Consider the following 27,602-nt stretch of genomic DNA (forward strand, 5'->3'; position numbering starts at 1 on the left):
AAATATTAATATGTGCTTTTTTTTTTTTTTTTTTTTGTCTCTTTCTCCACCCTTCCTCTTGGTTCCTCATTTATGACTGAACTGGTAACTGTGGACAAATCCCTTTGCATCCTGACACCAGAATCCTTCATCTTGGCGAGACCACGATGATGCAACCTCAACCCATTCAGCAGGCACTCCAGGACCCTCGAGTGGGGGCCACGCTTCTCAGAGTGGAGACAACAGCAGTGAACAAGGTAAAAGGTCAAGCATTTTCCTTGTGAAAAGAAGGCATGACTAAAATAACTTTCTTTTATGATCAGTGCATCTTCCTCAGTGTAAAGAGGAGAGAAGCAGGTTAAGGGACATCTTCAGGAGCATCATCAGCTGCTATTTAGGGAGACAGTGTTTTCTCCCCTTAATTTACATTATTTTTAAAAAATCAAAGTGAGCTGTCTAATCTTTAAGTAGACATTACAATAACAATTGATTAGTTCTGCCAATTCTTTTACAAATTTGGTTATCTACACTTTGCTTCTGTGTGTATAAGTAAATAGAATGAGACCCATACTCTGCTGCAATGACATAGTAGCTTGACTTTTACTGAACACAGGATACTTTGCTTGTGATATCAACTATAGGCATTCTCTGTAAGCAAGCAATTATGCCTCTAAAGCACATAAGATGCAAAAATCTGTTCTTATTCGCTCCAGAAGTAGTGGACAAATTTTATATGGTATCTTACCTTGGGAAAATGGTTTTTGAAATTCTTAGAATATAATTTATCCCTATTTCCATTCAGCTGACATGGTGACTTTTGTCACAAACCCTAAAAATTAGAATAATCAGAGGGCAAGGGGGGCAACAACTGCAGATGACAGGGAAGCCTAGTGTAATTTAGAATACATTTTACCATTTAAAACTCACCTATTGCACAGAGAGCAATTATGTATGGGTAGGGATGGCTCTTCTATGGCTAAAATGATAATTTAAAGGAAGATGCATTATTGAATGTGGGCCAGGAAAGTATATAGATTTTACTTTTTAATATTTCACATTAGATGGTGTCTGATCTCCTAGGTCTATTTCATCTCTATTATGACTGTGTTTATGGCCACAATATTTAAACATTAGACAGGCTTCCAAGTAGAGGACAGCTTAACAACCTGAGCTCTGTATCCTGTATGCCATTTAAAACAGGATGGTTGATGGAGGGTGGGTGCCTTCACTTCTCCAAGTCTTTGGCTGAGGATTTTGGATTAAGGTTCTAAAAGTGTCTCGGTGTGCTGTTGTAAGATTAGCACTGGACTGCTAACCACAAAGTAAGTGGTTCAAGCTCCCCAGACACTCCTCAGAAACCCTATACAGAGTCACTATCAATCAAAACTGACTTGATGGCACTGAACAGCAAACAATAGCAGAAGAGTCTAGAAAACTTCACTTCTGTCACTAACTTTAAATGGGTCCAAATTAGAATCGATTGTTGTTGTTGTTTAGTGCCTTTGAGTGCCTGTATAGGGTTTCCAAGGAGTAACTTATGGATTTGAACCACCTACCTTGCAGCTAGCAGTCCACATGCCACACCAGGACTCCAAAATCAGAATCTAGGTTTTAGCTGTTTACAGACATGAATACTATCAGATAGCAAATTGTGGGAAAAGTTTTACATTGTATCTAATTAGGTTTTACATCCTTTTTTTAGTGGGCTAGTTAGATTGTATATGACAACTAAACTATAAGGTATTTTGAAAATAGCATGTGTATAAAACTTCAGTGAAATCTGCAATGCAATAACCTAATTGTGGTTCCAAGTCATGATGATGGACTGCTCAGCATGGCTACATCTGGAAAACTTTCTGAGTCCACTTTCCCCTCCCCTGCCCCAAATTATGACAGATAAAAGGGGTGTGGGGTGAAATGTATCTATTAATAAAAACAAAACACCCTAAACATTTTACAAAAGAGGGAGAGAGGAGAAGCAGCAGGCTTAATGGTCTGATGAGACTCTCTTCCAGAGAGTTGTTGTTGCTTTGACCTTTCACTTTGCTCAGGAGCTCAGAGCTTCATTTTTCACATTCTTGCAATTACGTTAACGCTTCAAGCATTTCTGACTCCAAGTCAGCTAGCAACACCAAGCATAACTCAACACTGTGAGTTTTTCTCCTCTCTGTAGATTCATTAACAGGTCACCGAGGTCCCAACTGAAATTTAAAACTGACTGGTTCTGTTGGGTTAGCTGAGTTATGACAAGGGAGATAGCAAGGGCCAAAGGGAAGTAGAGGAGGGAAAGAGAAGACCTTGTGTTTGGGGGCAGAAAGAAGTTGTAGCAATGGGCAAGGCATGAAGTTTTATCATTTGAGTTAGATGTTTTTTAATCATGAAAGTGAAAAAGCTCTGAGACTGATATATTGGGTTAAAACAATATGTACAAACCTCTCTACTGTGGGTAGACGTACCCACTTATCCGATGTTGAAGAATTTGATCCCTGCAGGATTTTGTTCCTTTAATCATATCGCCATGGGATTAAAGAATAGCCATGGTAGCTTATGTGTATGTGTACTAGGAAGTTAGGCATCTTACTGTATTAAAGTTTGTGGGGTGGGGACAAAAAGGTATGAGAGTCCTATAAAATGAAGAATGTTTTGACATAGAGAATTTTCTACCTGGCTTATCACATCAGTGAATCCAAATCACATGGATAAGCTCATTCCAGTTTGTATTGCCAGCTTTCTAAATTTTGAAGGCCAGACATGAGTTTATTTGGTCATTCTCATGCCCACATTAGTCTTTTAAACATTTCTTCAAGTTATTTTGATATTTGGTCCCACTGAATTGTCCAGAGTAGCTTTCTCTGGTAAAGATTAATTATCTGCTTCAGGGCAAAGTCAACAGAGATATTGACTGAAATCACATATGCTTATCCTAGGTTAGATCTTAGGGTTGGTGTATAGTGGAAAACCTAGTAAGGAAATTTATGTTCTTAGTGTTAAATACATTATAATGTTTCATTGAAAACCAAGTTTGGAGTTTAGAAAAGAGTTTTCTTGCTTATTCAGAATTTATTAGCACAACAGGCATATGGAAAACTGTAAAACGATTCAGTTTCAAAACAAATTATGATAAACAGAAAAAATAGAGATGAATTGTACTAAATACAATGTTTTCATACACATTTTAAATTAAACTTTAATAGCCATATGCTATAAAACAATACATGCATTTATGTGGCTTTATAATTCTTGTGACTATTTTGTTATAATGGTTACATACAAATCTTTACTTTGGAACCAAAAAAATACCTAATTTTATGACCTGATAGTGGGAGAGAGCTATAGTTACCCAGGTGAAAGGTCCTCTTTTCCTCCTTACATTTGTGCAACAAACTGAAAGGACGTGGGGGGTCGGGGGAGACCAAATTTTAAAATTAGTATTAGGAAACAAACCTGGTAAGATGTAAAATCTGACTCCAATGTATCTTTGAAAGAGTCTAGCAAATTTATAAATGATATAAATTTGAACCAGACTTCTTATTCCCCTGATTTCTCTTACTAGGAACAGCCAAAGGGAGGGAGTTTGCCTCTTTAGTCACCTTAGAATGAGGAAAGGAAATCCAGTTTTTCAAGGATAGAATTAGGGTGTAGACTTGGGACTCTGGAGAAGTAACTGGCTCTCTTTGTATCTGGTTTCCCATCAGTAAAGTGGGGCTGGATAACAAGGCTGGGGAGTCCCTAATTCTGTACCTGCTGAGTCAAAAGCTGCTTTGTATTTCATTGTGTGTTTTTCCAGACTAGAGACTAGAAGCAGCCCCCTTGTTCCTAGAGCACTTTGAGAGCCTTAGATGAAAGACACAATATATGTAGAAAGTATTATTGTTATTGATGGGTTTGAGTAACTCCCATTAACGCTGATGGGAGTTACGCATGTGAATTGGCAGGAGAATAGACCCCTCAGTGTTTAGAGCACATGAAATTTACATTTTTTCCAGTGCTGTAATTGAGATGTTGACAAATTGGAGAATATTGATGAGCCTTTGTTTTAAGTATTTCGTGCCAAGTTTGTTTTATTTTTCCTGGTTTGAACAATGGTATGGGTTCAGCAGCAATGAATAAAAAGGGTAGGGTAAAGATAACTTTGTATTTCAATATTTTGATTTGCCAATATGAAATAAATTGTCTTAGGCAAATGGAATATGCTGTTTTAATCATTAGCTATGCATGAAAGAAAAATTGATGTTGACATCTTTGCTGTAAAATAGTTGTAATGGGGCCTTCCTTACAATTCATTTTTGTAAAATTCATTTTGTACATTTTGCAGCAATTGAACAATCCCTGCACTGTGAATAGGCAGCATTCCCAGAAATACCGAGACAGTTGGCCCAGTAACTGCTGAGCTCACACTGCACACCACACGCACGTTAACCATAATGTTGCCAGACCCAGTTTAACCTAAATGCCTTAGCTTTCTAGTATCCCTAGATTTCTAATCTTTCAAGACACTGGGCTGTACAAGGCAGCATAGTTTCCTTCGACTCTCTCACATACTAAGCCCCTCCATTGATACTCTCATCTAACATCTAGTCAATGAGGCTAGAATTCCATAGCTAAGTATTTATTTTACAGGGTTTTTTGTGTTGTTGTTGTTTAAGTAATTACAGGGTTATAATCTATAAACACCGTCTTTATATAAAAAATTAAGTGTTTATGGGTATATGAGCATCTAAAATAGTATACTTTTTGAGTTTATAATGTATGTGACAATTATAAAACAGGACACTCCCTCTTACATATTTAAAGTAGAGGGAAAAACTCAATCCCATATACTGTGGGTCCTGAATATGTTCTACTGGGATTTCTCATTCAGTCTAGGAAAACTCTTGTCAATGGAATGTTTTCATAGTGGCGGCAATCTCTTTAAAATAACCCTAAATACAATATGACAGATACCATCTGGCATAATCTTTTGCTAGTTGCTTTTAACTTTTATTTTTCCTAGAGCTAAGTTCATCCCAAACTGGTCATTTAGTGTTACGGTAAATACAAGAAGGATATATCTTTTCCTTCCTGCCTTCTAAATTGTATCAGAATTTTACTTGAAAATGTAATTGATAATTGAATAATGCCACAGAAGAAGCAGTTGTATGTGGATGTTGCATTGCCTTTCCTTTTATATTCCTCCCCCCCCCATACAGTATGCAAGAATGTCATTCATTAGCTATCAGTGAACATCCAAATAATTTTTGTTGATTTTCTTATAGCTCTTTAGAGTAGTAACCATTAGAAATAAAATTAATCTCGTCTAATAAATAAATGATCTAGGACCATGTGATCATGTCCATAAATGCTTAAAAGCTTTCTATAATTGCTGTTGATTTTGAGTAATTTCTTCCTATATGTATCAACTTACTGGATAAACCTAGAGTTGGAATTTCTAGATTTTTTTTTAACTTAGTCATGTAAAGGGATGTCTCCTGATGCCAGTTAGAGTTTAATTTAGAGTAGTAATTAAACTTGAATACTGCCTCATAAACAAAAGATAAACAATAAACCAGCCACGTTCCCTGCTGTTTCATAGCTTTCTTTCCCAGATGTTTTAGCCTGATAATTTTTACACAGTGAACTACCTAGCATGAAGTTTTATGGACAGAGGTCAAAAATTAGTTTTTTAAAAAATTTCTTTTGCTTTTCTTTTTTCTTTGGTAATTCCTTTTCCCTCCCAAATTCAAAATGCAGAGGATTCTTCACTATGTATGTTTTTTTGTTTGTTTTTTGAATTCTGTTCTGATTAATAGTACAGATATGCTATAAAGAAAACTCTATTTCTTGTTGCTAGAATTTTTTTTCTTTAACACTATTCCCATAATGAATATCCTTTTTACTTAGTAACAGAAAAAGAAGGAACATATTTTTCTTTAATTAAAATCTTGAATGTAAGTCAGAAAGAGAAAAGCTTGACAATGGAGAATTTTTCTTTTCACTCCTTTTCCTGCCTCTCCCTGATACATGCCCATCCAGGACCAGAACTGCTTATGTCTGTATACTTCCTTTGGCTCCCAGGGTTTCTCTGTCCAGTTCTGGACCCCTCCGCTGTCATCCATGATCTTTCTAATTGCCAGGTACTAGTCGGGCGGTTCAATGCAGAAGCCATGTTATTTTCACTGGGTGGGGTAATTACTGAAAGCTGAGAATAGCTGCACTAAAGACAGAGGGATACTTTCATGATCCCATTAGCATAAGAGTGGGTAAATTATTCATGCCAAGTGAGGATTCTATGGGGAAAAGTATAGTTAATGCACATAGTTTTTAAATGTATCCCTTTCTGCTCTGAGACTAAATTCTTGTTGGAATCAGTTCTCAGACATTTACGGGAAAGCTCTGGTGGCGTGTTAGATGCAGCTCATCTCGCTCTGTTTGCGGCGCTCTCAATAGAGACCAAGCTGGCAAAGATCCAAAAGGTGATTAAACAAAATGATCAGCTCTTGTTGCTGTGTTACATGTCCAATACTCTGGATTAAAAAACAAGACCCACGACAGTCAAGCTAACGTCATGCCGCTTCCCTCCCCCCCCCTCCCCTCTCGTATAAGAATTCAGATGGTCCACAAATGTGTGTGCCATCTTTGTGTCCTTATGGCCCATAATCATGAACAGGTTGTGCAAATGGCTCTTTCTGTAGCACTGTCTGTTCCAGCAGCATAGAAGCATTTCATATTAATTGGGTCAGTCTAATATTCATATTGACACGGGGAAAACTACTAAAATTTATTCTTATAGCAGACAATGAATATGTGTGCTTTATGCCATGAGGGAAGTGAAATCTGACAACTGGCTTGTGCAACTGATTAATTTTTCTCAAAACTGCAGAAAATCAAAGCATGAAAACTGTCACTCTCTGAAAACAGTGCACAACCCTTTAGAACTAAGCAAAATGGGTTGGATTGAGGGAGGGAGGCTTTAGGCAAGCTTGTGGAAATGAGCTCTGGTTTTAACGCCATAATCAGGAATGAATTTACAGTGCCATTCAGAAGAGCCCTCCCTTGCCATAAACAAGCGGATAATCACAGGGAAGCTGACTCCCAATTAGCTTTTCCTTCCCTCACATAGACCAGAGTGTTTATATGTCCTCCTTAAGCTTTGATATGTCACTACCGAGTTGGTACATCTCATATCAAATTCCAAAGTTTGGAAATAAAATGTTTTAGTGTGAGGAAACCCTGCTAATAAGCAAGGTAATTTTCAACCAATCATTTCACGATTGAGTTAAGGTAAAAATGCCAAGATTTGTGACTAACAGGACAGATGTATCTTATCTTTGGAGGTTTGCTCCAAATGCCAAGTAGAAATATATATTGAACAAACCAGACATTGTGAGGAAGTGATTAAAGAAATATTGAGATACACTCTTGGAATAAAATATATGAGTATATGTGTATTTGTAAAAATGCTGATATGTCACATTTGCATGTAGCTGAACTGTGGTTTTATTGAGGTCACTTTAATGTACTGTTAGAGAAGTCATTCAAAATATAAAATTCGTTATGCTATTCAGAGGTATGGGTCATCTTTCAATATTGTGTGAAGAGTCTAAGGCTGATATTTTAGGGTACATTTGAGCAGAAGTGCCAAGAAAATAGGAAGAATAAGGCAAAACGAAACAAAAAAAAAACATCTAAAACACCTCTTTAAAACATCTTCAGTCCTTGTCAGGTGCCCTTTCTAAGGAAGGTTAAAACTGTAGGTAAGAATTCAGCTGGGCACAGTACTCAGGGAGGGGAAGTGAAGTTCCCTTTGAATCAGTGCAGTGTGGCAGATAAAAAGGACTTGCATAGCCTTGGGGGTCTTAAGGCTATTATGGGGCAACTCATGCTCTGTTATCATGCTGATTTTTCAATTGATTTTTGGCTGAAGAGTACTTGTTGGAGCCCTCCAGAGCATCAAACACAGCCTTATGGTGCTATACATTGTAATACATGTGTTCTGCTTTTCTTTTCATTGTCTTTGCTTTGGAAGGATAGTCTGTAAGGATACCATATTGTTTATCCCCCTTCCTTTTTCATTCCTGTTTCTACTCTGAGTGTTTTGAAATTCTTACTGTTTGGGGGGAGAAAAAGGGGGAGAAGGGTAACTTTTTATTCATCTTCATATGTTGACATTTGTTTTTAATTTGGCCTTTAAAAATATTTTGATGTCACAGCAGACAATAATATAAACCATTTTTATCTACCAAATTTTTTCTGTGGTGGCTAGTCTAGAGTATTCACTACCTTCTGAATGACCAGAGAGAAAGTAACTATGGGATTTCACGGAAATCTGGTTTCCTCATCAAAAGGAAAGTGAACCATTTCTGTAATCCTGCTACACAGCCTCAGCTCCCTCAGGTTGCTGGAAATCAGGGTCTTGAAATGGGAAATAATGGAAGGAGATCTAGAAGGGACGTATGCACTTGCCTCTCTTATGCCTCAGAAATACTTATTGATGAGAACCCAGTTCTAATATCACCTCTTCCATAAAGCCTTCCTTCCTGACTTCCTAATGTATTTAGGTCATTGTGCCCTTCTCTGCACTCCTGTGACCCTTTCGACCTCTCCAGTATTATAGCATCATTCACAGTGTTATAGTTATTTGATTTCTTGTCCCTCTCACCCTGCTTTTCCAAGGCAGAGATCATTACTTACTCAACTATTTAAAATTAAGTAGACCCTCTTTTGCATCAATAAGGAAAACAAAACAAAACACAAATACCACCTTTAACTTCTGTTTAAGCCAGATAAATGAGTCAAAACTTCTTACTTATTGACTCTGTGATGTGTTGTTGTTGATGTCATTGCTGCTGTTAAGCACCATTGAGTCGATGCCGACCCATAGTGAGCCTGTATGGGGTTTCCAAGGAGCAGCTGGTGAGCTTGAACAGCTGACCTTGAAGTTCAAACAGCTTTGTAGTGCGGCACCAGGACTCCCTAGGATGCGTACTTGAACATAAATAAATACTTTTTAACATACTGACACATTTAATCAAATGCCATTACATCTTTGTTGTTTGGTGTTAAGTGCCATCTAGTCAGTTGTGACTCATAGAGCCCCCCTGTATAGGAGTACCTGGTGGGTTTCAATCACCGACCTTGTGGTTAGCAGTCCAGTGCTTATCTTACAGTGCCACATCAGGACTCCACTCCATCCTTCTTGTTGTTGTCAGTGCCATCGAGTTGGTTGCAACTCATAGAGACCCTGTATAGTGCTTCCAAGGAGCAGCTGGTGAGTTTGAATTGCTGACCTTGCAATTCAAACAAACCTTAAGGTCCAGTTTGTTTTACTTAAATTTTGTTGTATGAAATAATGCCTTAAATAAATCAGTAGACCAAAAGGTTAAAAATCAAGCTTAGAAATCTGTTGGTATAGACAAAAAAAAAACAAAAACCCATTACATCTTGTTAATTCTGACTCATAATGGTCTTACAGGACAAAGTAAATGTTTATAAGGCTATAAATCTTTACGGAAACACATTGCCACATCTTTCTTCCTCAGTGTCTCTAGCGTATTTGAACCTCCAACCTTTCAATTCACAACTGAGCACTTTAACCAGTTTTATTTTAGAATCTTGCTGATAGTTTTTAAAATGGAATTTGTCATATTTGCTTTATAATGTTGTCTTAAATTATGTACACATGCTCAGAATTGGGAGATAGAATTTCTTTTAATTATTTTGGCACAGTGAATTAAGCATTGGACTGTTAGCTCAAAGGTCAGCAGTTGGAAACCACCATTGACTTTCTTGCTCTGCAGGAGAAAGATGAGAACATTAACTGCTTCCATAAAGATTTTCCAGCCTCCAAAATTCTATAGGGAAGTTCTACCCTTTTCTATAGGGCCGTTGTGAGTTGGAATCAACTGGATGGCAATAGGTTTATTTTGTTTGATTTTACAGGAAATAGCGATGTTCGTGTTACACGCCTGGTTTCCAACCTATCTCTTTGTTCAAAGATTTAAAACACAAATAGAATAAAAGATCACTGGATGTCAATGTTAGATTATGGATTTATGCCATTGAGACCATTTTGATTCACAATGGCTCCATGCAACAACGTAGAGCTGCCCCATAGGGTGTTTTAGGCTGTCGTCTTGACAAGAGCCGATCATCAGGTCTTTTCTCCCTCAGAGCCATTGGGTAGGTTCAAACCACCAACCATTTAATTTTCAGTCAAGTGCTTGACTATTGTGTCACACTTGTGTATAACCAAACCAAAACAAACAGAACAAACTCATTGCCATCTAGTTGATTCCAACTCACAATTTTGTTGTTGTTAAGTGCTGTTGAGTTGGCACTGACTCATAGTGACCCTATGTAGAGTTTCTGAGGAGTGGCTGATGAATTTGAACCGTTTACCTTACGGTTCAAACCAACCTTGTGGTCCAGTGCATAATCCCACAGTGCCACTGTAGTGAGGTAATATTTTGTTGTGTGTTTGCCATAGAGAGCCGAATAAAGGAAATTGCTTCATGTGGTGAATGATTTCCCGGGATGAACTCAAGTACTGCTGGTTTAGGATAGGATTGATCTTGGGGAAATGAATAGTACTTCATACAACTAAAGGAGTCCAGAATTTTGGGGAAATCAACATTCTTTTGCTGAGTTCCTACATATGTCTTCCAGTTTTTCATAGTTTGCTTTTGAGCAAAGTAATGAGGGTGAGTCAAAATTTATCCGCACTCTGGCTATAAAATTTATTTTAGTTAACTTTTAGAAGAGACATATACATGATTTTCTGACATAAGCTCCTTGCTTTTCAAGAATACACTTTGTCCAGCTGTCAACAAGCTTTCAAATTCCCGTAAAAAAAATGTTTTCAGCTAAGCTTCGAGTCACGAATGCACCACTGTCTTTACATCTTCATCAGGGTTGAATTTTTGTCCTCAAAGGGTTGCTTTTAGGGAACCAAACATGTGAAAATCCAATGAAGCAAGATCAGGGCTATAGGGAGCATGCTTTAACACCTCACAATGAACTTTTTGCCGAGTGTCAACATGTAGGCAGGGATGTGTGGATGTGCTTAGTGAGCATCTCACTGTAAGGAGCGCTGTTGATTGTTGAACCTTTTTCCTAATGGTTTTCCAATACTGGCCCTTGAGAATCCCAGAAAACTGTAAGCATCAATTTTCCAGCTGATCATTGACTTTTGAACTTTTTCTTGGTCAGTCCATTCCACACTCTGCTGTTTACTCTCAGGCTCGTTGAGATGAGTCCATGTCTCGTCACCAATAATGACTTTTTAAAAGAAACTTTTACCTTCCTTTGAATATCGGTCCAAATTTTGTTTGCAGATGTCCAAACGTTTCTGTTTATGCTCTTCTGTGAGTTGTTTCAGTACACATCTCGCACAAACTCTTCAAAACCCAAGTCTGATGTGGATTATTTCACAGGCAGAGCCATGGCTGATTTGCAAATGATTTGTCACATGATCCACTGTCACTCGTCTGTTCTACAGAATCATTTCACGGACATGCTCAGTGCTGTACGGGAATGGGGTGTTTTAATATAACCATAGTGCAGATAATTTTTGAGCCATCATAATTTTGGGTGACACAAACAAGCAAAACTTTTAGTGAGTGGTTTTTTGTTTGTTTGTTTGTTTTTAAATGTGTGCATGGATTAGAGTCTAGAATTTGGGGCACTTAGTCAGAATCCTGGTGTGGTACAGTGGGTTTATGCGCTGGACTGCAAGGTTAGTTTGAACCACAATTCGGGCTCGCTGTAGATTGGAGTCAACTCCAACAGCACTTAACAACAACAACAGTCAAGATCCCATGCTCTAGGGTCACAGTGCACTGAAAAAGGCACAGACCCAGGAGATAGAGAAATAGGTTCAAATTTCAGTTTTGGTCAATGCAAGCTAGATTCATTTCCTCCAGCTCTAAAAAATGGGGAAAACACTCTCAAAATTGTCCCAGGGATTAGAGTAAGTGATGTTCTCTGTGTTAAGAACCTAACAGTGCCTGGAACCAGTAACTGTTAGTTCTTTTATTTTCTGTTATTCACTGTCCTATGCTGACACTAACTAGCCATATGACCTTGGGTAAGTTAAGTGAGTCATTTAATGTCGTTGAACTTTTGCTCATCTGTAAAGTAGGATTTAATTAGATGATCTTTTCAATTCAAACTCCAATAATCTAACATTTACATTCAATGGGTTTTTTTGTGTGTTTTTCTTTTTTTATTGTCGTAGAGAGATAGGCTGGTGACGGGGATATAACACACACATCTTTATTTCCTTGATTTTACAGACACACTTCTATACTGTTGTTGTTAAGTGTCGTTGAGTAGTTTCTGGCTCATAGCGACCCCTGTATAGGGTTTCCAAGTCATCAAATCTTTGTGGGAGCAGAAAGCCTCATTTTTCTCCCATGGAATGACTGATGGCCTCAAACCGCTGACCTTGTAGTTCACAGTCCAGTGCATATCCTATAGAGCTACTGCACTCCCAATTACATAGGTTAGTTGGTTGGTTATGTGCAGTGGATTCAGTTCTGACTCATAGAGACCCTGTATAGGGTTTCTGAGGCTGTTAATCTTTATGGGAGCAATAAAGCCTCATCTGTCTCCCACAGAACACCTGGTAGTTTTGAACTGCTGACTTTGAGGTTAGCTGCCCAACTTGTAACCACTACCTTACCAGAGATCCATAGTCAACAATATATTTGCTTAATCAAAACACTTTTTTTCCCCTTATTTCCAAACAGCTGGACACGTTACTGTTGACTCAAAACCAAGGTTTGTTTTATTTTTTAGGTGTGCTGAAGTAGACTTAAGTTAGTTAAGTCCTGGAGAGTTGGATCTGACTCATAATGCCACTCTGTATGGTTTCCAAGGGGCAGCTGGTGGGTTTAAACCACCACCTTGAGATTAGCAGTCCAGCGCTTATCTTGCAGCACCACACCAGAACTTTTGTGAAGTACACTCTTGTTGTTGATGAGTGCTGTCAAGTTAATTCCGACTCCTAGAGACCCTGTATAGGATTTCCAAGGAGCAGCTGGTGAGTTTGAACCACTAACCTTGTGGTTCAGACCGACCTTGGGGTCCAGTGCTTTATCCCACAGCACCACACAAGGACTTCTGAAATAGATTAGTAGTGTAAAATTTCATATTTTCTTTCTTCCAGCTAGCTTCTATGCTATCTTCTAAAGTGTTATGTGCTCGCATGTTAGTTTCAACTCATTTTGACGCTGTATAGGGTTTCTGAGGCTATAAATCTTTGTGAGAGCAGAAAGGCTTATCTGTTTATTCGGAGTTGCCGGTGTGCTCAAACATCTGACTTTGTGGTTTACTAAAGTTGTTGTTGTTAAGTGCCGTCGAGTCAGTTCCGACCCATAGCGACCCTGTACAGGGTTTCCGAGGGTGTAAATCTTTACTGGAGTAGAAAGCCTCATCTTTCTCCCGCGGAGCGGCTGGTAGTTTCGAACCGCTGACCTTAAGGTTTGCAGCCCTAAGACCTCCAAAATACCTTTGTACTAAATGTGAATGATGAAGAAAAGGTGAAAAGTCATTGATTACTGAAATAAAGCTACTTTGCTTGTGTCCTTTTAACATATTGTAATCCATCAGGGTCTGCATATAGGTGCACACATTGGTCTGGAGACAATAAGTTTTCAATCTCTCTAGACCTCTCAAGTGCTAATTTACATGACATAACCATTCACATTAAGAAGCTCTGGTAGCATAGTGGTTACAAATCGGACTGTGAACCACAAGGTCAGCAGTTCAAAGCTACTAGCAGCTCCGCGGGAGAAAGATGAGGCTTTCTGCTCCCGTAAAGATTTACAGCCTCGGAAACCCTGTTCATGGTCGCTATGGGTCGGAACCGACTCCATGGCACTCAAGAATAACAACCATTCACATTAAACATTTTAAAGTGAATAGTTCAGTGACATTTAGTACTTTCCTAGTGTTATGTAGTCACCACCTCTATTTAGTTCTAAAATATTTTTATCACTCTCAGAAGAAATTCCCAAAAAGCAACCCCCAGCTCCTTACCTCCAGTTCCTAAGTGCATACTTTTTAAATTGAATACATAAAGTTTTTTTCCCAAGCAAGGCACTCTGGGATGAAAGTATGGAAATTACAAAGGTCCCTTCCTTCAATAACTTACCATCTTTCAGAAGGAGGAGATCCCTATGGCAAGTACACAGTTAACTCATATGCAAGACAGAGAATCAATTTTACGGCACAAGAAGTGAGGAAGGATTGTTATTATGTAAGAAGGTAGCCTTTTGAAGCCAGTGGCAGCATTAGAATTGGGTAGAACTGAGTACTCATCCTGTTACTTGTAAGTTACAATCTTCCTGAATGTCAATAGTCTAGGTGACTGATGAAGGTTGAGTTAAGACCGTGGCGATAGAGATGAAGGGGGATGGACTAATGAAAAAATTATTAAAGAGGAAAGTCAGTTGTGTCTCAGATGACTACATGTGGAGAGCAGAGAAGAGTGCAGAGTCCAGAGTGAAATGTAGATCTCTATGTGGTGTGGGAGTACCATCATCCAGAAAGTTTATTTTCCTTTATCGTGAGTTTTGAAGTATGGAAGTCTATCAACCTGTAGAGAGAAAAGGAAGAAAATTTCATTTGCTTATACAGAATGGTTGAAGTGGAAATATGAGATATGTTGGGTGAATCTTCTTGGGGCAAAATGTACATATGGACAATACATAATGGTTAAAGATGTAGTCTTTGATACTGGCCTGCCTGCCTTTAAATCCTCAGATCTGCCACTTACCATGGGCAAGTCTCTAATCTTAAATATAATCATTTGTAGAATGAAGATAATAAATACCTAACTTAATTGATTATGGGGAGTTAGGGATTTATGTTAAAGGAATGTACTTTTATGCTTGGTTCATAGTAAGTACAGATTTATAGATATTTTTTTATTTAAAAGTTGCTTTTAAAATAGTTGAAAACTGATCCAATACAACTGACGTCTTTTATGTGAAGAACTTAAAAAGAAATTTCCGCGTTCATACCTAGGAAAGGTGCAACTCATACTGAAGGTCGTGGTCTTTGATCTCATCAGTAGCCTTCTTGATATTGGCTAACAACAACATAGTACTCTGTTACATGACTAATTTATTATCCTGTTTGACTGTAGGATTATTGAGGACAGTTTCTATATGCTACATGTTGTTGTTGTTGTCAAGTGCCATTGAGTCGTTTCCGACCCATAGCGACCCTGAACAGGGTTTCTGAGGCTGTAAATCTTTACAGGAGCAGAAAGCCTCATCTTTCTCCTGGGGAGCAGCTGGTAGTTTCAAACTGCTGACCTTGTGGTTCACAGCCCAATTTGTAACCATTATGCTACCAGAGCTCCTTAACTTCAATAATAATACTATTCATATTATTTTGGAAGAAAGACTGGGACCCATATTGTGAAAGATATTGAATGCCACATGGGAAATTTGTGCTTGATTTGTCAGGTAATTGTTGTTGTTGTTGTTAAGTGCCAATGAGTAGGTACCAATTCATAGTGACCCTATATAGTGTTTCCAAGGAGCAACTGGTGGGTTTGAACCGTCAACCTTAAAGTTACCAGTCCAGTGTTGATCCTATAGCACCACACCAGATAATAAGAACCTATTAAAGAGCTTTGAATGGGGTTGGTGACATAACCACCTTTATTTTGAATGCCAGTAACAAATTCTCCACTCTGTCTTCCATGGTAAAGATGGTAGACTCAGACACTGACTTGAAATATTGTCTATTTGAGAGGTAGACAGTCTTTTGAGTGAAAGAGTGAATCTCAAATTGCCTTAAAAGAAAGAAAAGTATTGACATTCTCTCTAAAGTAATTTATACACTTAACTTATTACTGCAATTCACATAATCTCATGTATATAACATCATTTTAACACTTGGATATACAGTTTTGTATTATGGATTTGTAATTAACAAAACAAAACTGCCAGTGAGTCGATTCTTAATCATGAGACCCTATGAAGGGTGCCAAGACTGTCAGTCTTTATGAGAGCAAGCAGCCTCATCTTTTTCTGCAGAGCAGGTGATGGGTTTGGACCAACAATCTTGTGATTAGCAGGCCAATACCTAGCACACAGCACCACCAGGACACCTTAGAAATGATTCAGTAGGACTGGGTAAATATATCTTCTTTAATATTTAGAAACTATGGTTCCAAGAATATTTAAATAGTTATTTATAAAGAAAGAAAGAAAAGGAACTTTATGGTTAAATAGACTGAAATGTTGTGGTAGAGAAGGAATCTAACATAAATATTGTGGGATACCTTAATTTGCTCATGTGCATTTTAAGTCTGTGAGGGGTGAGCGCACAAAATTTCCCAGGTTCATTAAACCATTGAAACTCTTACGTTACATCATCTCTGGGGACCAATCTTCCTTAGAACATGCTCTGGAAAACACTGTCCTCAACTCTGCTTCTTGCAGTGAAGTACATTGGGGATAGAGTTCAATATCCTAGGGAGTCTTTTTGCATCTTGTATTTAAGAAGTGAGTTAGCACGGGCTCAGGATCAATTTTCAGTTGTGTAAAGAGCAATTTCCTCCATGGTTAGAAGTACCGTAGACTTCAGCTATACTTGAACAGAATGTTCTGTTAACTCAACCTATCCTTGTACTCATATTTCATTGTATTAATCAAACAATATGCCTGAATACCACTTGAGTGTTTGTTTCTGTGGCAAGCACATTTGGTTGCACTCTTCACAATGTAAAAAAGAAGATCTCGGCAGATTCTGACTCCTATTTTGTATTAATCCTAAATTATGTTAATACTTAGCTTTATGCATAATGTATGATGATAGTTTATTCTCAAAAGAAAAAACTTTTTTTATTTTTTTTTTTAAAGTGGTCACTGAGTAGGAGACTGGGTGACAAACCCATGGAGTGGGGAGGCGAGGAGAAGGAAAAACAATGATCTTTCCTCATCTGGTGGTGGATGGGTTGACCCTTGCTTGCTTCATGTGATATGCATGAGCTGAATGGACTGTCCACTCACTGGGAAATTTCTGGGAAACAGAGCTGCAGAACTGTAGCCTGACAGTATCATTCTGTTCTGAGAACTCCAAGTTCACAGAACGTTAGACCACCAGGCAGGTATTACATCTACTAACAATAAAATTTCCCTGACTCTGCCTATGGTTGGTGGATCCTGGGAGGTATTTATGTCAGATTCAGGGGTATTCATAAAATCTAGACTGATGACACATCTGGGTCATTGAATAAGGGAAAACCCTTTGGTTTTCATACATTCTACTCCTGAGTAATGTGTGGAGGGATTTTCCATGTGAGAGGGTCATCCATCCTCCTTTTATCTGTGGAAGGGAGAGTTAAGCTGGACCTGTCTTGTCTTCTCTAACTGTGACATGAGAAGAGGAGACAGGTAGAACTAAGACTACATTTTAGTATGGTAAAAACATCCTGATACTCTGTTTATCAAGAGTTTCTCTATAAGATTTTGAACTCTACAGAAATTAGCTTGCCAAATTGCAACACTCTTCAAAAGATGTCCTCCTTATACATTGGTAGAAACATGGACATATTTGGAGAACTAATGAGCTTTAACATTATTAATCAGCTTTCAAAATTGAGACTAGAAACATGGTTGTACTGTTCTTTACCCACCCAGACTTTGATGGTTCTATACATATGTGTTATATATTCCAGCGCCGTCATCAGACAGTTAATAGATGGGGGTTTTCTCCAGGTTTCCTGTTACAACAGAAATTCTAGTTTCTAATTTTCTGCCAGTATAAAACATCAGTTGTTTGTATTGGGGGGAAAAAATTGGACCTTGGCTGAAAAAAAAATTGCACTGAAAAATAATGTGTCAGACTTTTTTAAAATTAGGAGAAAAAAAAATAGTACTCTTATATGTTACTGTGTTGCTCCATATGGTAGGCATTGAAGGCAGAAATCTTAGGGAAATTTCCCTTTGAACATTTTTAGGGGACTTGAAACCTGCTGCTTTGTAGATGAGTAGTGAAAACCCTCAATTCATGGACTTCTTGCTTTACACAATATGCCTAGTCTGGAAACAGTATCTGAGGCTGTGACATTTTCTTTTTTTATCTGCATGAAGGTGCTCTATTACTTTTTTTTTTTTTTTTTTTAACTTGTTGTAACTAACTGGCCTCTTTCTAGCCATGTTGTCTAGTAGCATATCCTGAATTTTTTTATGTTATCCTTACCAGTAGGAGGTAAAGAAAACAGAAGTGGAAAAATCAGTGTTCATTTCAGGGAATTGCTCTATCAATCAGTCCTCTGGGTAACCCTCATACCTGGCAAACTACTCTGTTTACATTGTTGTTGTCAGGTGTCGTTGAGTCAGTTTTGACCCTATGTTTAACGTGATGAAACACTGCCCAGTCCTGAACATTCTCACAGTCATTTCTGTGCTTGAGTTCACTGTTGCAGCCAGTGTGTCACTCCAGTGCATTGAGACTCTTCCTCTTTTTTGGTGACCCTCTGCTTTACCAAGCATGATGTTCTTCTCTCGGAACTGATCCCTCCTGATAACATGTCCAAAGTACATGAGTCAGAGTCTCACCATCTTTGCTTCTGAGGCAGTCTGACTGTACGTCATCGTCTAAACCAGATTTGTTTGTTCTGCTGTCAGTCTGTAGCCTATTTAATATTCTTCAGTAATACCCTAATTGAAAGGCATTGGTTCTCCTTAGGTTTTCCTTAGTCACTGTTCAGCTTTCACATGCACATGAGACAATTGAAATAGCATGGCTGAGTCAGGCACACCTTAGTTCTCAAAGTGACACCTGTGCTTTCTAACACTTTAAAGAGGCCTTTTGCAGCAGATTTGTGAGTCCTTGTGTGGCACTGTAGGCTAAGCACTGGACGAAAAGGCCAGTTTACACCACAAGGTTGGTGGCTCAAACCCACCAGTCACTCCTCAGAAACCCAATACAGGGTCTCTGTGAGTCAGAACTGACTTGACAGCACTTAACACAAACAATACATTATTTGATTTTTTTTACTGCTGTTTCCATAGGCATTGATTGTGGATCCAAGTAAAATGAAACCCTTGAGAGCTGTTGTAACCTTTTTTAGTTTATCATGATATTGCTTATTGGTTCCGTTGTGAGGATTTTGCATTGTTGTTGTCGTAAAGTGTCACTGAGTTGGTTCTAACTCATAGTGGCTGCTGGGTTTGAACTGCTGACCTTGTGGTTAGCAGTCCAGTGCTTATCCTATACCAAACATTGTTGAGTTTGTTAATGTCAGTCATTAACTTTGTAAAGCATTTATTAGGTGGACTTGAGTGTCATAGGTGCAGGTACAAGATCAAGACTTGAGATCCCTCAAGTATCTACAGATTTAAGGGAAGTGTTTATAGGATTTGTGGAAAAATTATAATTCAAAATTTAAAAATTCTTGACATTCATTATTTCGTTCTTAAGAACATGGATTTGTAGTTAGCCAGACCTAGATCTGATTCCTGATTCCTAGACAATATGAGCTGAAATGACTTATTTAACGTCCCTAAACCTAATTTTCCTCATTTGTAATTAAAGATCACCACAACTCCCTCATAGAGAAGCTGTGAGAATTAAATTAGATGATGTATTTAAAGCTCTAAGTGCTGGGCCAGGCCCAATACAGCATGTTCCCTAAATGATGAATGTAAACATTAGACGAAAATTATCACAATAATCTGTGGATGCCCATTGTTTGATCTTTAAATCCACATGATAGTCTGTGAATTCTTATATCAAGATAGAATTCAAAATTATGTCTCAAAATGAGAGAATAATAGTTTACTATGCTTTGGTGCCCTATTTTCCCGTGGACCTTGTCCCCTCACACAGAAATATAAACAGGGTTAGGGTTTGTGAGAGAAGGAGCCTCAGGAGAGGAGTAAAACATATGAAAAGTTGTTGTTGTTAAGCACCCTGGAGTCAGTTCTGGTACTGAGGAGCAGTTTGTAGGTTTGAACTGCCGACCTTGTGGTTAGCAGTCCAATGCTTATAGTACTACACCAGGACTCATAAGAAGTAGTGTTGTTGTTAAGTAGCGTTGAGTCAGTTCTGAGCCCATAACGACCCTGTATAAGGGTTTCCAAGGAGTGGTTGGTGAGCTTGAACCACCATCCTTGCGATTCAAACCAACCTTGCAATCCAGTGCATTAACCCACAGTACCTTACCAGGAGAAGGAGTATGAGGCCAACATTCTGTTTCCTACGCTCTGATGCTATACTGTTATTACAACCAGCCCTTTGTCCAGGGACACACTCATCTAACAGTCAGATGCTGTCCCACTCCCCATTTTTTGAGCTTTCTAATTTTATTTTCTGTCTGAAGACCAGAATCACATGAGCTCAGTGGATCCAAGTCTGAACATGGTGATTAGTTCACACAGTTGAAGGAACAATATAGTTGACTTTGAGAGGCCCCATGGTTATTGGTGTAGAGATCAAAGTCTGCTCTTTACTACCTGAAACCTTATGCCTGGTATATAATAATCACCCACCAAAAGTTGGTTGTTATTAATATTATCATCATCACTTTAAGGCCTTAGCATATCATCTTACCTTTCTGAGCAATGAAGATGTCAAAGGATTCCTAAATCTTACAACTCTAACATTCTATATCTATGAAATTTTTAACAATACCATTCAAAATCCAAATCATACCTGCAACATTCAACGTGATACCTTATATTTAGTTTCACATCTCTGGTGATTATGCATTTCTGAATAAGTTTTCATTTGATTCCCCAAAATGTCTTGGGACTACTCCCACTTTCTAAATGAGTCTTTTGGCCTTTGAGTCAATTCCTTGACTCTCACTCAGAGAGAGGAAGTGAAAGAACAGAAACAAGACCATTTACACCTTTTCTTGTGCTTTACCTGCAAAGTATGTTTTGCATAAAAAGGCAGTCAGTTCACAAATGATGTAAAATATAATGAAGCAACTAACTATCCTGAGAAAGTCATTAAAACCCCCATGTCATCTTGTCTAATCAAAAGACTGACATTCTGCTATTATTTCTTTATTACCACCTTTTATTTTTATTTCTTCAACTTAAACGGGAGCCTAGGCTATCATATGACACTTGTGAAAGATTTTAAATCAGCTATTTATGATTTGAAAACGCAGTTTCTTTCCCATCGTTTTTCTCCTGGGTGGTTTGTTGGTCAGATTTATGGGCTCTAACTTTGGATGGGAAGAAGAGAGGTCAAAAATTAAATTGGCACATTCAAAAGGCTTAGTTTTCTTCTCCTTGTACTTAGAAACAGCAAAAAATACGAGAGGTGCTGAACCATAAAATAATGAGACTGCATTTCTTAGGGGACTTTCCAAAAGTCTTATTATTTCATAGTCACCAACTTCATGTATAAGTAAATAATACTTACTTGTGTTTTAATATTTGCTCTTTGCATCATCCATTCCTTGCTTTGGGGATAATAAGAATTGTGCGACCGAAAGGAAATCTACCAATTCTATTAGTAACACATCCAACTGGATCAAAATATTGGAAGAGTGAGTGAATAGTTAATATGGTGTATTAAAAAAGATACTTTTGTGTGAATAAAAAGGATTTTCTTTCATTTCAATTTCCTTTATAATCTGCTCACCAACACCAATTAACCACCTCTGCAACCAACCAGAAGCACTCACTAGATGGGCTTTAAAAATTAAGTCAGGTTGTATTCTTTTGAGCTATAAATTGGCTTAGCATCTTGTTTTTGTCTGACTTGAAAATATTGAAGCAGTAAGATAAACCTACAGTCTTTAATTGAAAGGCTTTTCCATAATATTCAAACCATAGTTTCAGTTGTATAGATTGTTCAAAAATCTGCAGAGCTTCTGAATTACTTAAAGAAGGTATCCTCAGGATTCAGAGAAAGTTGTTTTCTGCCCCACTGCAGAATGAAAACGAGCCAACCAAGGATTCTTCTTCTCTTTGGCAATATTTTTTTCTCTGAAGGATTTCTTGATGTTGTCTTTAGTGCTTGACTTCCAGGGTTGTTTCTGACAAATCTCCAGAGATGGTTCTCCGGGCCTATAGTAGTGTCAAAAACATGAAGCTACTTGTCCAGGTGCTGTGACCTCACGTTTGATTACTAGCTATGCACGCTACAAAGTGCTTAAGCTACAACTTGCCTAGAGGCTTTGAGAATGTACTGTTAAGCATTTTAGAAAGGGCAAACTTTGAATTGAGACCATGTAAGTAGTTCTGATTGCTGGCTGAACTGATGTTAGAAACTTCTGCACAATATCAGGTCATGAGTGAGCACAGGGATGTGAATGATAGCACATCATTAATTCCAGAGTCATAGACTTGCTTGTGTTCAAAGTGTCATCCGTGCCATGCTTTTGTAAAGGTCATAGTAAAAATTACATTTTGTAAATATATCTTTGCGTTCAACTTTTTCAACAGGAATTAGTTGCCTAAGAAATTATAACAGACAATTGATAATTTATTCCCTCTTTAGAAATGTACATGTTTGTTGATTTTCCCTCACTGGATTGGGTTTGTGGTTTTAAGAGAAGTTAATCCTGACTTTTTAAAAACCTATAGAGTTTCAGGATTTCTAAAAGACAATGGTCTTTGATACTCCAATCCAATAAAAATTTCCCATGCATAAGTGTTCTTGTACTGAGTTTTACTTAAGTCCTATGATGATGTCGACAGTGCCCACACAGTTAAAATGAAGTCTAGAATTGACTAATTATTCAGTTTCTTAGACGAATGAAAATAAAACCAGTACTTTATTTTCCATAGCTATAAGAAATACACCTAAATTTGTTTTTAATCCTCAATTTATCTTACCTGTTTACATACATGTGCTTTATTGTGTGGTTTATACTAAAGATTCCTGATATGATTCATAATGTCTTTTTTTCTGCTAAACTTTTATAAATGATATACTTTGTTTTCAATTATGGGTATTCATATTCTAAGTATTTTAAGTAGATTTTATAGGATACTGTAGATTTTTGCATAAGCAAAAGAATACACACAGATTTGTCAGCATTATATACTTAAATGTTGTAACTTTGTTTTAGCAGTTGATAAATTCAGCCTTAAGAATAAGTGGATGTATACAGTCTCATCTTTAATTTCTTAGTTTTCTGTTTTTCTGATATGTGGAGACACAGATGAGGCCTTTTATCTTCTCTGACTTGTTAAATTTAGCAAAAATAATATTTTACTTGGTTGAGTACCAAATGGATTTTCAGACCTGTTTATTTTTTGCTTTTGTAAAGTAAATACTCTCCTCAGAAATGACCATCATGAAGTCCCTCTGGTCAAGTTTTTCAGATGTTGGCATCAACATATTATTTTGTTCTTACTCCTAATCTAAGAGCTATTAGACTAAGCAATCTTGTAATTCAATGCTAATTGACTAGATAATTTTTTCTCTTTATGTTATTTCATTTTCCATGACCTGAGGCTTTCTGCACCTGCAAAGATTTTTTTAAAAGACCTCAGAAACCCTATATAATATGTCATATGCTATGGGAGATTCTTGTTTAAGAACTTTTAGAGAATCTGAAAATCTGATCATTATCTTTCCAGATGCCAGCTTTGTGTAGTACTACATCTTCATTGTAGACTGAGACTTGGTTCTTCGAATTGATTATTATGTCAATGAACAAATAAGCTTTAGATCACCAAAGAGCACCTGTGATATATGTCCAAACTTGGCAGCAATGGCCACCACTAATATTTATTGATGATGGCCGTATGAGGGTAGGGAGTCCTAGTGTGGCACTGTGGACTAATGCACTGGACTGGAAAGTTGGTTTGAACTGCAAGGTCGGCAGTTCAAGCTTACCAACTGCTTCTTGGAAACAGGTAGAAGCTGACTTGATGGCACTCGACAACGACAAAAGATTATAGGGACTAATCTGCTTCCTGGGTGAAATGTCAATTAGCTATCTCTGCCCTTCAATAATTCTGCCATGATGGGCTTGGGCCTCCTTTCCTCAGGGACCCCTGGTGGTGTAGTCAGTTGTGTGTTGGGCTGTTAGCTACATGGTTCGTGGTTCAAATCCACCAGCTGCACCTTTGGAGAAAGCTGGAGCTTTCTGCTCCCATAGAGATTTACAGTCTCAGAAATCCTGTACTCATTGTTGTTGTTGTTGTTAAGTACTGTGGAGTCGGTTCCAACTCACAGTGACCCTACACAGGGTTTCTGAGGCTGCAAATCTTAATGGGAGCAGAAAGCCTCATCTTTCTCCCATGGAACAGCTGGCAGTTTTGAACTGCCGACCCAGAGGTTCGCAGCCCGATTTGTAACCACTATGCTACCATAGCTCCTTCTGTACTCAGTAGTGCACAACAATTTACAAGGGAACATCAAAAAGTACTGCTATTAGAGTGCATGCATGGATTTATTCAAAAACAGAATATGTTTAAACATATTTCTGCAATCAATTAGTGGCTGTAGACAAGTTCTCTTAATAATACACTTGTCTTAGTCTATTGAAGATGCTTCAAATAAAAGGTCCAGTCATAACAGTGGTTTCCAAGGAGATCTGCTTTGTTGTTGTTTTTGTTGTTAAGTGCCATCGAGTCAGTGCTGACTCATAGCGACCCTATATAGGATTTCTGCGGAGTAGCTGGTGATTTTGAACCACTGACCTTGCAATTCACATTGACCTTGCATTCCAGCACATTACTCTGCAGTGCCACACCAGGACTCCAAAAGCATCAGGCATTTCCTTTGAGTGGGAATCGAATCAAATGATGTTCACACATGTCCTATCTGTAGTTCGCCACTCTACTAACTGAGCTATTGAAAGGTGTGAAAATCTATTGGGAGCAGAAAATCAGTGCGGCGCATAACAGAACTAAACAGAAGAAGGTGGTGGTGGTCATGTACCATGGAGTCAGTTCCAACTAATAGTGACCCTGCACAGGGTTTCTGAGGCTATAAATCTTTATGGGCGCAGAAAGCCTCATCTTTCTCTCATGGAGCAGCTGGTAGTTTCAAACTGCTGACCCTGAGGTTAGCAGCCCAGTTTGTAAGCACTACGCTACCAGAGAAGATAACTTTGGATAAATTCTTCTGAGGCCTGTATATGTAAATTCCATGCTATATAGTTGTCCTTACTAGGTGTCTTAGTTACCTATAACAGAAATACCTATTTCTGTTGCCATATCAGAAATACCACAAGTGGGCGGTTTTAGCAAGCAGAAATCATTTTCTCACAGTTTAGAAAGCTAGAAGTCCAAATTTAGAATACTGGCTTTAGGGGAAGACTTTCTGTCTTTGGTGGTTCTTGTAGAATGTCCTTATTCCATGATCCTTGGGGATCTTCATGTGGTGTGGTATCTCCCCAACCTCATCTTCCTTCTGTATGCCTAATAGGTTCTTTTTATGTCTCAAAAGAGATTGATTCACGACATACCCTACTCTAATACTGGCTCATTAACATAACAAAACCCCATTTCCAAATGGGATTATAACCAAGGGCCTAGAGGTTATGATTTATAACTGCGTATTTGGGGGGAACACAATTCAATCCATAACACTAGGATAAAATTAGAATTTGTGAATTTCCGTATCAGAATTTCTTTCCGGTTGTAAATATAGGTATTTATTTTGATTTCAAATATTAGCCTGTGCCATCTTCATGATCATAGAGAGAAATAACTGACGAAGTAAGAAAAAAAACTAAAGTTGCATGTTCCAGTCTTCTATAGGTGAGGCTTCTTCTCTTTCTGGACCACATTTTTCGAGGTCACCTCTGCTTTTTGTAGCTTTGTATTTTTGCCACTAAAGCACTCTATGGATTTATGTTGTTTTTGACTTCGAAGGAGAGACATTCTTAACTAGTTCCCCATGTTTACTTTAACAATTGGACTTAATTTCTATGAAGACAAGTTAGTATAATGTCACCATAGGATGGTACTTGGGTCCTCGCTATTCTATGCTGGTCATTGAGCTTATTCCAAGGGTCTTAATAAGAGGGAGGACCAAGTTGTTAGGTTATTGCCACCTGCAGTGTGTTGAATTGGAGATCAGAGAGCTGAGTCCTGTATCACACCCAGTGCTGCAGAACCCCCAGGATTGTGGAAAATTCGCGTGCCTTTGATTATAACATGTTGCTATTGAGGCAGGGGGAAATGTTCTAATACACTTCTGAGCAGATCTCCCAGCTGTTAGGTGTAGAATGAAAGGAACCTCAAGTTCAAGTCTTAGCTATAATTGCTCCTATCATCTTAAACAATTTACTTGAAGAAATAAAATGCCTTATTTTGAATTTTAAAAGTCTACTGAGTTTTTAATATTCTGCCTGTTGCTTGTAAGCACCGGATGTTTTATGTTTGCCATTTACTCAGAGGGAGACATCCAGCCAGGTTTCAAATAAAGAAATGCTACACTTTTGAAAAGGGGTTCAGAAAAACTGGTTCTATGACTAACAATCTTAGTTTCTCAAACCATGTCCCCAAAGGTTCCAAATACCTGCCTCTCTGTGCAATTTATTCCCAAGAAGTAATCTGGTCACTTTTAGGATTTTAAAAAATGTTAAATGCAAGTACTGAAAGATTGGAACCCAGTTCAAGTCCTTAATGGGTAACTTGACAAGGTAGTCATAGTAACCAGTTACTTCTGAAATAATCTTTATTTTTCAGTGTAGATAACTTTGCAACTCAGAGCCCTGATCTGCAGTTTGGTTGTTTTACTTTAAGAAAGATGTTAAAGATACGTTGTAGATGTAGGTACAGTCATCAGTTTTTGGTAGTATGTTATAGATTATAGGACTCCTGGTATGGCACTGTAGGATCAGCATTGGACTGCAAACTACAAGTTCGGCAGTTCAAACCCACCAGCTGGTCTTTGGAGACTCTATATAGGGTCCCTATGAGTCAGAATTGACTCATTGACGCTTAACAACAACAACAAAGGATTATAGAGACTGATCTACTTCCTGGTTGAAATGTACGTTAGCTATCACTGCCCTTCAGTAGTTCTGCCATGATCCCTTCTCTCAGATCATTAGGAAATACAGGCACACCTGGGAGATATTGTAGTTTTGATTTCAGACTATCAAAATAAAGCAAACGTCACAATAAAGTGTGTATAAAAGTTACATTCATACTACACTGTAAGGAGTCTTTGTGGGTTAGGGTTGAGGGTTCAAGCCCACCAACTATTCCTTAGGAGAAAGATGAGGCTGTCTGCTTCTGTAAAGCTTTAATCTCTGAAACCCTAAGGAACAGTTCCACTCTGTCCTATAGGGTCTCGTTAAGCTGGAATTGACTCTGTGGCAGTGGGTGGGTAGTCAAGTGTGTAGTAGCTTTATGAAAATGTTTGAAATATTGTAAACATTGCCAAAATGTGACACAGGCACCAAAAGTAAGCACATGCCATTGGAGAAATGGTGCTGATTTTTCCTTCAGTTTGTAAGAAATGTAATACCTGTGAAGTTCGGTAAAGCAGAGCCAATAAAACGAGGCGAGGTATGCTTTTACTGTGATTCTCCAGCCTCCATTATTGTATTTAGAAGAATGTTTGTATACACCCATTGGAAAGGTCAGTTTTGATTTTTGAGATAGAGTGTTTGGAGTTGGGGTCCTAAATTCAGGTTAGATAGTCATTGTTATTGTTGTTGTTAAGTGCCATCGAGTCAGTTCCGA

At 38.1% G+C, this 27,602-nt stretch overlaps 1 protein-coding gene across 7 annotated transcripts in view; it reads left to right on the plus strand.

Moving 5' to 3' along the window:
* The window catches only part of MEIS2 (Meis homeobox 2), a 283,660-nt gene that overhangs the window by 17,990 nt on the left and 238,068 nt on the right, over positions 1 to 27,602 (plus strand). For all 7 annotated transcript variants that reach the window (XM_006831796.1, XM_006831792.1, XM_006831790.1 and 4 more), the window contains exon 7: positions 122 to 236. In XM_006831796.1, coding sequence (XP_006831859.1) covers positions 122 to 236 — 115 coding nt within the window. The remainder of the gene's footprint in view (positions 1 to 121; positions 237 to 27,602) is intronic.

Source organism: Chrysochloris asiatica, unplaced genomic scaffold (assembly GCF_000296735.1).
Source record: "Chrysochloris asiatica unplaced genomic scaffold, ChrAsi1.0 scaffold00004, whole genome shotgun sequence".
NCBI classification, from domain to species: Eukaryota; Metazoa; Chordata; class Mammalia; order Afrosoricida; family Chrysochloridae; genus Chrysochloris; species Chrysochloris asiatica.